Consider the following 13,049-nt stretch of genomic DNA (forward strand, 5'->3'; position numbering starts at 1 on the left):
TAATGTAATTCTTTTTTCTTTTTTTTCAAAAAAAAAGTGAAACAATATTTAATTCCAGTTCACTAAAGGGGTGATTTGTCCAATGTTTTAATTTAAAATATATTATTTACTTACACTTCCAACAAGTCTAAGAAATATATCCTCAATTTTTTATCCATAAACAAACGTTTTACAGCTCACTTCTTACTCTCTCACTTTTTTTTTATTGAGGTAGATTCTCTTCACAAAATTAGAGATTCTTGAAACAATATGATAATTTCTGTCATTATTCAATTGCTAAAGCCCTTCTCCTGCTATTTTGTTATTATTTATCATTACCTGTTATTATATATTAAATCTAATACATTTTCATTCATATTCTTAAATTATTTGTTTATTTTGTTTATATTTATTTAGCCTCTTTTATTTGTTACAAGTAATATATATATATATATATATATATATATATATATATATATATATATATATATATATATATATATATATATATATATATATATATATATATATATATATATATATATATATATATAATGGAAACAAAAATGACATAAAATCCAGTGCTTACAAAGCATAAGATCATCAGGTTTTATTTTATTTTAGTTTGTTCCATCAATTTAGTACCAATTTAGTGATAGAACTACCAAATTGTCATTCTGGATAGGCTACTAAAAGCACATTGAATGTACACATTTCTATCATCCGCTTCAGTTTTCTATTAATAAAGATTTCTAAATCTTTCTAAAATAATCTAATTAACTACAGTAAAGAAGAAAAAACAGATGCAAAACAGTTTATTTTTCTAGTGCACAAAATTAACAGGTATATTAAATGTTAAGCTTAAATATTTCCAAAACATATGGCACTTAGCAGGATAAATTCTGTGAAATATATATATATATATTTTTTGGCAATTTCATGCTTTGACCCAAAACATATCATCAAATAAGACCAAAAGAATCTTGCTGCAAAATAAATATAAGCCAAAAATTACATTTCTATATGTAAATTAAAAAAAAAAATCACAAGTGCCACACCAAAATCTCTGAGAGCTCCAAAATAAATGTAAAGATGTAGTTTCAGGTTTCTATAAACAGAAAGAATAGAGGGTATTCATATCATCCTTAAGTGTTGTAAGAGAGCACTGTGTATCTCGGTTAAAACCCTATGAATGAACTTAAAAGTAATTTCTCTCATTTTGTTTGTTATCAGGGATTTGCGAGGCAAACAGGCAAATGTCGAGTTGGTTGGCCTACCTCATTGGCTTACGTCATTGCTTCACACTCCAGGTCAGTAGGCGGCGACAAAGGAGAAGAAGTCAGCCGTCACTGAAACTCAAGAAGAAGAAACAGCGTTTCCATCTTGTTACACTGTTATCTTCAGTGTTGCGCTCAACAACAGCACGCTTTATAGTAGAAAACAGAAGATATTGTGTAAAATATATATACCACATCTGAAATTTAATATTCTCATAAGGACGCTTGTATCCAGTGGCTAACGTTAGTTAGAATAACGTTATGCGAATCGGATCAAAAATATCGCGCATATTCCTGTTAATTTGAACGTGATCGGAACAGGCCCAAATAACTCAAATGTTATCTTCGTCAATTGTAAAGATGGACTTTATAAAAGAGGAGAGTGAAGAAATGACAATTCCAGAGCTACGGACAGTGAAAATTGAACAAACAGAAGAAGAAAGAGGTTTGATTCTTTATTATTTTGTACGCTCGGTAATCTGCCCGTTTTAGTGACTATCACTGAAATAGTTAGATGGCATAGATTGACATGTAGAGGGAAAATGCGTGGCATGCATGACTATAGTTTTGTATGCAAATGTGGCAGGTTTGATGGCAATATGCTAGAAGAATGACAACATCGATTGGGGAAGTACAATGTGTCTCGAGCAGCATATTCCAAGTGTTCTGGAGTGAAGGCATTAGTGTTTGGCGAAAAACGGTGTAATCTTAAAAAACAACACAAAAAAATCTAGTCTGTGCGTGTTCTTGGGTGCAGCAGTTCGCGGACACGCGCTAAGGAAAAGCACCACGCGCACCAATTTTTTGGGGGGAAAACAAATACGACGTCTAAACCCCGCAAGCAAACAAATGCACGTAGCCTACTTGTATGTCATGTACCCAGATTTCACAAATAAAGCATAAGCAAGTCTCAGACTAAAATGCATGTCTGAGCTGATTTAAATGAAAGCAACTAACACAGATATCTTACGTCAGTGCCATTGTTTTGTCTCAAGACGCACACCAGTAATGCACATTTATAAAAGATATTCCTAACTGAACTAAGGTCGAGCTAATCGCCCTGTCTGTGAAACCGTGCTGTAGGATATATATATATATATATATATATATATATATATATATATATATATATATATATATATATATATATATATATATATATATATATATATATATATATATATACGTAGAACTAAAGCTAAAGGCACACCTAAGAAAAATGTGCTTTTCACAACTCCCAACTCCCTCCCGACGTGCAGTGTGAAAGGGGCTATAGTGGTCAAAGGAGAATTGCCTACCCCACCCCCTAACCACCCTAGAAGAAGTTTTTTTTTCTTCTTATGGAATTTGTGTTCCTTCACATAGAGAAAAGGGGTGTCAAAATTGTACTTTTAAGGGTACAACAGCTTGTCACTGGGGCAGTTCCCTTAAAATTGACATCATTGTACCTTTTTTTTTACATCTAAAAGGTGCCTTGGAGTACAAATGTGTACCTTAAAGAGCATATTGCAGGTTACAGACCCCAGTGATTCATTGTGTAGAAAAATAATGTACTTATAAGTACGCTACCGAGGCTTTCTGGAGTTGCTTTGTGAGAGAATTTTACTTCAGCATCTAAAATGTCTAAAACAGAAGGGAGGTAATTGGAGGGCGTGCTGTCAATTTCAGCGATGGACAGAATGACAGTTTGGATGCTGACAAAATTATAAATGTTTAATTATACTCATATGGCAGACCACAACCATATAATTATGACACACAATTAGAGATAGGCCAAGATTAGACAGAACAACTAGGAGACAAATTGAGTTATTGTGTGAAGAGAACCAGTGGAGAAAAGACCAGGTGTCTCTGACAGCAGGTGGCTTATAGATATATACATGTTAGCTAATGACATGAACACTGTGCTCAGATCACAATACTGTACAGATTGTTATCATATTAGGCAATAGCAAAGCTGTTATTGGCAATCTAGGAGTAGCCTATTGATACTTACCAATAACAGAAACTAATAAGCTTTGACCATCAGGCATTTAAGTCGCAATCGTTAATATCTGTACACACTAAACCTTACGTGAAACAATGTTAACGGTTTCTCATCATGATTGATTTGTTAGTTAGTAATTTTTAAAAAAAGCAAGACATGCAGTGCACAGTAATCTTCTAGTTGCATCTCTGATGGATCCATCACTGTCACATCTCCTGCCGGTGGCCAAACAAGACAGTATATCGTTATTGTGTTTCATGTTATCCGTTTTTCATTTATCCTGTGTTATGAGTACATTTTGTGCCGATTCACAGAGAGTGAGAGGATGTGTATGACAGTATGAGGGCTCCAGAGTGCGAATAAATTGTGACCTTTTTTTCCTGCTGGTGCGACTGAATTTGGTTAAAGGACGCACTGGTGCGACCACCACGGTGCCCGACTGATAAGAGCTGCCATTACATATGAGTAATGGCGAATGAAAGCGGAACGGAACCACGCTACTCGTTTGAGCTGCGCTGCACGGACCGTTTATCAGCTCGGAGTTAAAGGTGCACTATGTAGTATTTTTTTCAGTAAAATATCCAAAAAAACACTAGGCCAGTATTATATATTTTGTTCAGTTGAGTACTTACAATATCCCAAATGTTTCCAACTATTTGTAAATTGTGAGAGAATTGCTATTTTATCCAAGGACCCGGGGCGTTTCAGCATTGCTTTTGAGGGAGTCGCCTGTCAATTGCGTCTTATCCTCATTACCCTCGATTTTATTCTGCAGAAGCGCTTACCTAGCAGTGTGAACAAGTCACAGCAGCGCTGAGCGAACGCACAGAGGAATGTCATAACATAATTTTAAACACACTTAAATGTATCTAATATGATAAACAGAGCTGATAAACCTTATACTCATGAAAAGCGCAAATAGTGCGCGCGCCCGGTGACTGCGGCCCCTCCCGTCCCGTCATAATAAAAGTCCCAGTGCTCGCGAGCCGTGTGTTTGTATAACAATCGCTCAGTGCTCAGCTCCACAACACTCGGTCCTGCTCTGCTTTACACTACAGTAACGTAAATAACCGCATCTATGAACATGATTTCTGCCCGAGTCCTGTTTTCCACCGGCTGTGAGGTGAAGAAAGTTGCATAGTGCACCTTTAACAGCGCAGCACAAGCTTCAAGAGACAGAGCTTATTCAGGCCATGCCCACTCCCCGGGGGTAAAACAATCCAACACTCTCCATTAACTTTGCATTGCGTGAAGCGGTCGCCTCGTCTTATTTAACAAGAAACAGAACAATGTCTAAAAGCTGATACGTTACAAGGTGTACAGCAAACAAGCTAAAAAAAAACACATAACAAAGTTTTGATAATCTGTCAATCCCAAAAAACGAGCGTTTAAGGTGACAAAAGTGCATACAGGAAATAAGACGTGAAGCTTCAGCAGGAAAAATGGGTTAATTTTGGGATCCTGACACTCATGTCTCAGTATGCCTAAGTGTGCAGTAAACATGTTGTCAAATATCCAAATGTCAGTTTTATATATTATATTTCCTGTCGCTGATTACTTTCCCCTCCAGTGGTGTAAGTTCTCAGTGTAATATAACAATTCGCGCTCCGACTCAAGTGCCTGTATCCACTTTTGTGGCCTTAAACTTTCGTTTTTTTTTGGGTCGACAGCTTATAAAAACTTCTGGGTTTTTGGTTCTGGATTTTTTAGTTTGTTAACCTGCTAGTTATAACCTGCTTGTGATTTTTTTTTTTAAACTGTGTCTTAAAAACGGTGGTTGCTAACAAGTTGCTAAGAGGGACTACATCCAAATTCTGTAATATTAAAGGTGAACTATGTAGTATTTTTGCAGTAAAATATCCAAAAACCACTAGGCCGGTGTTATATATTTTGTTCAGTTGAGTACCTACAATATCCCAGAAGTTTCCAACTATTTGTAAATTGTGAGAAAATTGCTATTTTAACTAAGGACAGGGACGTTTCAGCATTGCATTTGAGGGAGTCGCCTGTCAATTGCGTCATATCTGCGTTACCCTCGGTTTCGGTTTTTATTTGGCAGGAGCGCTTTACTCTTAGCAGTGTGAACAAGTGAACGCACGGAGTAACGTCATAACATCGTTTTGAACACACTTAAATGTATCTAATATGATAAACAGAGCTACATTACCTCAAAATCATAACCGGAAGAGCGGATCTGTGCAGGCGCCTGGCCAATGTCTCCCGTCCCTTCATAATAAAAGTCCCGGTATTTGCGAGGCGGGTATTTGTTTAACAATCGCTCCAGCAGCTGTGCTCAGGTCCATAACACTCGGTCCTGCTCTGCTTTAGACTACAGTAACGTTAATAACCGCATGCATGAACGTGATTTCTGCCCGAGTCCTATTTTCCACCGGCTGTGATGAGAAGACCACATCTCCCAAGATGCTGCGCTCACACTTTGCGTCATCAAACTACAATTTGTTTTGAATAGGCGCCCTCTAGTGGACGGAAAGCTCCATAGTGCACCTTTAAGGTAACCGATTATTAGGCCTGTCGTGATAGTCGATAAATCAATTAATCGCACGATTAAAAAAATTGAGCTCGATAATTTTTCCGGCCGCGAAAATTGCCATTTTTCATGCTTTTTTGTTTTCCTCGTCTCTCTCGTTGACTTTGCACGCCTCGTCCGTTTGGGGAGGTGTTTATAATCGACGCGCAGACCGGGTGAGCAAGAGACAGCAATACACATTCTCCTTTTTTTGCCAAATAAATGAAAAGCATGTCATCAATGTCTTCTCTCTACTGTATCAAAATATAACTTTCCTCAGAGATGGCCAAGTTCAGTTTGTACATGATTAGGATATAACTTTTTTTTTTTTTTTTAACTGTATCCTAAATTGTGGATAATTATTATATCATATGCTGAAGTATTTCTGGATTAAAAGAAAAACCGTGGGTTTTGTGAACCGTGCCGCCCCTAATATGCACCTAAAACACAATCATCCGTTGCAGTTTTCATCCATTTTATTTATTGTTTTTGGTACTTATTTAAATGCATTTTTTTAAACAGACTGAGAGTCCATGCTTTTATTGTTTTTGGTTTGTTTATGGTTATTTAAAATGTTTTCTATTTTTAGTGTTAAATATTCTTTAGAAATTAAAGTTTACTGATCTTTGAAAAGGTGTACCTGCATTTTTATGCCATTCCCATTATTTTAGATGAAAATGGTCTCAAAACGACAATATTATCGTTTATCGCAATAATTTCTTGGCCAATTTATCGTCCAGCAAAATTTGTTATCGTGACAGGCATACCGATTATCAGTTCTTTATTTCTGTGGCGAGACTGTAGTGTTTTGTTTTATCCTGAGATGGAACCACAAGTCGTCGCATGAAAGCTGCACTGTCCAGATTTAAAGTGGTTCTCTCCTCGATCTATGATCAATCGTCTAAGAAAAAAGACATAAGATTGGAAATTGATACTGCTATAGCTTACGTCGTTAGTGCTTCTGAGATGGTAAAAGCACAGTTTTTTTCTGCCGAATTAGCAAATGGAATGCAAACATACAATCAAACATAATACAGTGAAAGATAATCTTTAAAGTCTATTTGAGGCACGATGATCAGGCATAATAGCCTAATCTTAATCACAAAGAAAATATATTAAGGTTTATATAAACTAACAAAATAATAAACTAGTAAATAAAACTAACAAAACATCAAACAAATCTCAGAGAGACACGCATAAACACAATTAGTTTCTAACATTTTGGGGAAAAACGGATGGGCAATATTTTTCATGAAAAAGTGGATGTGTTCATACACAGCGCAGATCATATTGAGCGAGCGTGTTTTTTAAAGTTTAAGGAAGCTTGATGATGATGATGTAAATCCCCGACCACGGTGTGTTGTAGTCTGTTTATAGCCTACCGTTAGCATTTTATATCTGATGGCTTTATTTAGGCTTCAAGATGTATACATTTTGGATTCACTTGTAAAGATTGTCTTGATAGACAAAACGTGTAAGGGTCATAATTCTTTGTTAAACACAGATCTTATTGTCCAAAAGTCTATGGGGAAAATGCATAGGCTATGCAAATGCATTGAGGGAACCCATGCGCCGCTAACTTCTGGGTTGGCCTACAAAGTGACGTCATGACTTCGGCACTCTATACACGCCAATCTCGTGACACTGATACACAGCGCTGGGAGATCCAGTGAGAAAGCGATTGAATTTACATTTATAAACCATAGATATCAGATCAAATAGAGCTGACATGGAGACCAGGAAGAACATTTTGTAACATTAGGGGCTTCAGTCCACAAATCATAAACATTTACCATGGATTATTGTTAATGTAGTAACACCCCATGGTATTGTGGAAGAAAAAGTCTAAAGGCTTTTTTTTTTACATGTACATTATTCATCTCAAGGTTCATACAACCTTTTGGGAGTAAAATTCTAGCATTTTTTCAATCATTTCACACTTTTTCCAGCACTTCAAATCTATACATTTTATCCCATTTTAATATTATTTTTTACCACTTTATGACAAAAAAAAGCACTTATTTAAAAAAAAAAAAGTATGCGTATCAATTCAAACTAAGTGCTTCTGTTAAATTTCCGATAAACAAACATGTACTACTATTAGTAACTGCACTTATTAACAAAGCAATAGTAATTTTATGATTAAATTAACTTTGATACATTTTCCTCCAGTGCCTCCAAATATAGTGCTGGCACCACCATCTGTAGAACTTCATGGCGCTGGTGCCACTGCTTTCAAATGTTAGTCTGGAGCTCAGAGTATGTATACAAGTGAACTTTAATGTACATACATGACATGAATAAAATATTTACATTACCAGCATAATTCCAAACTTGATTAAATTATCAGAGAATTTTCATATTGAAGTTAACTAATCCTTTAAGGTACAACTGTTCACTACCGTCTCTGCCTACTGTCTATTTCTTATTATTAAAAAAAATCTTAAAAAACACAACAACAACATTGATGCTCATCAGAATGTTGCCGGCTGGGCCGGATTTACCACAAGTTTTCAAAGTCGCAATGATCAAACACTGTTTTCATGTTAATGACATTTTAAATGATAATTCTAACTGTCAGTACATTTTATCATGGTTTATCATGAAACTGGTACTCGTCCCATCCCTAGCCTGCACTGACAGCATTATATTAGAATCGAACTGAGCTGGATAATGACGTCACTGTTTTCTCCAGAGCTGCTTTATAGATCAATTAACTAAATGAATTACTAGTGATTTTTACAACCAAAATTAATCCACACTGAACTGACACTATTTTCTCTGAGAGCTTCCCTGCAGCAAAAAACTAAATTAGTTTGAATTTGATGGAGCAACAGATTTAGTTTTAACTGTTTTTTATAAATGTATGAGATGGCGAGGGGTACCTTTTACCTCACAGGCACACGGTAAAACCAGCACGGGGCAAATGGCTCACAGGTTTGACACAATTTTAATATTTGTTCAAAGCAATGACTTTAGCAAAGTTTGTACTATTCAAATTTATTTTGATAAAATAAATCAATTGTGTTTAATAAATAAATAAATATAATGTTAATGTAAAATATATTTTAAAAATACAGAAACAATTCTGAAAGCATTGAATGAGATCCCATTTAATATAGATTTGCAGTATAAACAAAACATAATATTTTATTATACTATGATTAATATTAGAGCCCAACTGGGTTTTTGGGGGTTGATATTAATATTGGGGAGTATAAATATCTTCTAAAAAAATACTTTATAGTACTTAACACCCATTTGTGTTTCCAAACTTTTGACTGGTACATAATATAGAATACAGTTTTACATAAACAGAATATAACAGAACAAACACATTTTTTTGCAATGCTCACTCAAATGTGGTGATCAAACACTTAATGATGTGACAAAGATATGTAATGGAGGCAGGGTATTTAACAATAAACTTTATTATTCAAAATGAGTCTAACATCAGTCCACTGGACAGTAAACTTTACTTCACTAATTAGAAATAACTTTAAAAGATAAATACAAAATCTAAGATAAGATAAGGTAATCTATAATCAAAATCTGAAAAGTAACTTCCGGTCTGGAATGGCATTCCCTTTCTGATGACGGCAGTTCTGACAGCTTGGGTTTGAATATCCTTAACCTTCCAACCGTTAGTCTGATATGAGGGAGAGATGGATTAGAGGAATGCTGAAATAAAACCCTGCACTCTATTCAACATTCCGTTTTACCTCGAAATACGTCACAGCACTGAAATAAAATCAGTTGCAACTTCCGGTTCACTGGGACTTTAAAGTTGAAATGAAGCAGTCACTCAAGTTTTTATTATTTAGAAAATTGATTTCCACTTTAATAAAAAAAATATATATATGACACACGATTAATCTAACCATTTTAAAGAAAAAAGGGCGTTGCCATCTTGCAATACCAGTGTGTGACATCATGGTGAGGGTTTGCTCCATTGGATAGTGAAATACTATAAGCATTTCTTTACTTTTTAACACGTTTTCTTGGACATTGCTCTTATTTAATTTCTATTGACAAGTTGTCATTTTGTGATTTTTAACTTTTTCTTATGTTTACATTAGACCTAGAGGAAGTGAAAGAGGAAAGTGAAGAAGCGAATGTGGACAAGAAACATCAGCATGAGGAACTTCAGGGACTCCTACCTGCCAATATGGTTTTAAGTTGTTCAGAGGCTGGGAGGAGGTTTGGGCACAAAAGAGCTCATAGAAGTGGATTTTTCTTCACCTGCCTTGAATGTAAAAGGAATTTTGAGTCTAAAGAACACCTAATGGATCACTTTAGAACTCACTCTGGAGAAAGTTGCTCAGAGACCACGACAAACGTGTTTCCAATGCGAGCTGGAGCTCAAAAAACAGTCAATTTACCCTTCACCTGCCATCAGTGTCAGAAGAGTTTTGTGTGTAAGGAACACCTGATGGAGCACTATCGACTTCACACTGTGGAGAAACCTTTTCCATGTGATCAGTGTGGGAAGAGTTTCATTCATAAGCAAAGCCTTAAGAATCACTTAAGAGTTCACACTGGCTTGAGGCCTCACGTTTGCCACCTGTGTGGGAAGAGTTACATACATAAAGATAATCTTACCGATCACATGAGAATTCACACTGGAGAGAAGCCTTTTGCATGTGATCAGTGTGGAAAGTGTTTCACACATAAAGGAAGCCTTCTGCATCACATGAAAATTCACACTGGACTGAAGCCTTTCACTTGCCGTCAGTGTGGAAGGCATTTCACACACAAAGGAAACCTGAAGATTCATATAAGACTTCACACCGGAGAGAGACCTTTCACATGCCCTCAATGCGGGAAGAGTTTCATCTATCACGGAAACCTAGTAGGTCACATGAAAAAGCATTCAGGAGAGAAATTATACCACTGCTCTCAGTGCGGAAAGAGTTTCGTTGAGGCTCGGCATCTTCAGAAGCATGAGAAGACTCATGAAACCGTCAGGCCCTTTGTGTGTTCTGAGTGTGGCAGAGGTTTTCTGTGGCACCACAATTTCAAAGAGCACCAGAAAATCCACACCGGCGAGAAACCTCATGTGTGCTTTGACTGCGGGAAAGCTTTTACGAGAATCATATACTTGAAAAGGCACCAAAGAATTCATACTGGCGAGAAGCCTTACAAGTGCGAACGTTGTGGACTGTGTTTCACAGTTTCTGATTCTCTGAAAGCCCATGAGCGAGTGCACACTGGAGAGAAGCCATACAAGTGCCCATTGTGTGAGAAGTGTTTCAGCCGATTAAGTACTCTGCTGACTCATAAGAAAAAGCATTGTCCAATGTTGACGAAGTAAAAGTTTCCTTGCAGGGATGCTTTTTTAAGTTAATTTTAGAGAGTGGTAGTACAATATCTACATTAATAGCCTTAACAATTATAATTACACAGTTTATCATATTTGTTGTAAGGTGATGCATGGAAAGAATGATGTTGGGAGCTTTAATAGTAGGTTTCCGAAAAACTGGGAAGGTTCTTACAAATGTGATAATTTAGCAAACACGGATGTTTAGCAGATTGTACAGAGTGCTGTCGATGGGAACTTTGGCTGTCAAACTCCAAACAAGAACCAAAAAATCACCATGAAAAGGTAGTCCAGTGTTAAGGAGTATGGTCATTATTTGCTGTAAATTTTCTTCTTTGCTGTAGCTCTCAATCTCTCAAGTAATCACTGTCCTTTGGAGCATAGCATGTCACGCCAGGTTTGGCCTCAGAGATGTCAAATGTCATTGGTTCTCGCATGTCTCGTAATTAATGGCACAGCTGGTGTGTTTTTTTAAATGCAATGGATCAACTATTTCTTAAATCATCTTGCTGTGTTGAAAATCATGTAGCTAATTTGGTGTTCCCAGTCAAAAATGACTTGGAAATTTGCTTGTTACATTAAAAAAAAATTGATTGGTCGTAGGCCTTGTTGATCTGTGCACATGCAATGATGATCAAAAACTGATGTGCATAAGCTCAGATCACTGAGGCCTATGTCAGATCCAAAAACAAATATGAAACCTGTACTAATTGGGGGATAAAAAAAGTTGATAAAAAGATTGATTTCAATATTAGGTGATAATATTGACAAGATATTTATAAACAATTTTTTGTAGGTAGGTCATTTTTTTAACCAGGAACACAAGTGTCACCAGGTGATGGAGGGAGGGAAAAAGAGGAAAAAATACAAACAATTTTGGCCAAGTTGTTATACCCTGTGTGAGCAAAGTCACTAATTTAGCCCAATGCGATTAACATTAGCATTTGTGGGGAAGAAAATAGAATATTCTCTGGTTCAAAATAAACAACATATTACTAATAAAATAAGGTTATTTTGGGCATACCGGGGGGTATTTCAGAAAGCAAGGTCAACTTACAGTCACAAATATCTTGCACTCCAGGTTGATTAACCTAAACGTTGCTTTCTCAAGGTATGCTGGTATGGGTATGTTCCCGTTTAACTTACAAGACATTCTCAAAAGGGCAATGATTCACCATGGAAACGGACACTAAGAAAAAGTGCGCCATACTACTTCCTCCTATTTAATATAATAAAGTGCATTTCGCCACCAATTTGGCAATATTTTTTTCAATCTTGCATTATGTAATATTGTATGTTACATAACTGTAACTTGTAATATTGTGCTATCTGTCATGGCCACTAGAGCTTCATCAATACTTCATCAGCATGCACTGAACATCTCTGAGTCAAACTAACCCTGAAACAAGTTTTTCTGGAGCAGGTACAACTAAAACTGTACAGAGAGTGATTTCCTATGGCTACATGCATACCCTAAAAGTTACCTCCGTCTTTGGAACCGAAAGTTAAGGTCACCTACTTACCAGCTTTCTGGAATACCCCCTAGTGTTTAAACTGTTGGACTACAAAACTCAGTCAAGCTCATGTGTGTGTGAAGGTTTATGGTTGAATCTGGTGCATTAATTGCATTATTTAGTTGTTTTATAACCAAGGCCACAAATATGTAGTGTGCAAACTGTACAAAATGAGATTAACAAAAATAAAAAAAGAGCAAAATCTTGTGTGTGTTTGTAGTATTCATGAAACAGGAACGGTGTGTGTGTGTGTGAAAGGTATATAGGTTTTTTTGTGTATATGTTTTTGATAAACCAACTACGCAATTTTTTTTATTATTGTACCATATGTAAGGTAATTAAGGAAGCACAAGAAATACATATAGGATGACAAGTGTGATCCAGTTGGGGAACAATAATCTGAGGAAGAAAAAGAAATTGCCTTATGTATTTCACAGGGCAAATC

At 36.1% G+C, this 13,049-nt stretch overlaps 1 protein-coding gene across 1 annotated transcript; it reads left to right on the plus strand.

Moving 5' to 3' along the window:
* The first annotated feature begins 1,332 nt into the window (after window positions 1–1,332).
* Window positions 1,333–12,811, plus strand: zgc:174263 (uncharacterized protein LOC569949 homolog). The gene is made up of 2 exons (XM_067452159.1): window positions 1,333–1,701; window positions 9,850–12,811. Exons 1-2 carry the CDS (start codon window positions 1,593–1,595, stop codon window positions 11,082–11,084), a joined length of 1,344 nt encoding a protein of 447 aa, XP_067308260.1. The 5' UTR covers window positions 1,333–1,592; the 3' UTR covers window positions 11,085–12,811.
* Window positions 12,812–13,049: the final 238 nt, after the last annotated feature.

The sequence above is a fragment of the Pseudorasbora parva genome, chromosome 9 (genome assembly GCF_024679245.1).
Source record: "Pseudorasbora parva isolate DD20220531a chromosome 9, ASM2467924v1, whole genome shotgun sequence".
Lineage (NCBI taxonomy): Eukaryota > Metazoa > Chordata > Actinopteri > Cypriniformes > Gobionidae > Pseudorasbora > Pseudorasbora parva.

What these genes read in the sequence shown, in the direction of transcription:
- zgc:174263 (XM_067452159.1), top strand. Translation starts at nt 1,593, where the DNA reads ATGTTATCTTCGTCAATTGTAAAGATGGACTTTATAAAAGAGGAGAGT. An exon ending in ACAAACAGAAGAAGAAAGAG is followed by an intron (nt 1,702 to 9,849) that starts GTTTGATTCTTT and finishes TGTTTACATTAG; the next exon opens with ACCTAGAGGAAGTGAAAGAG.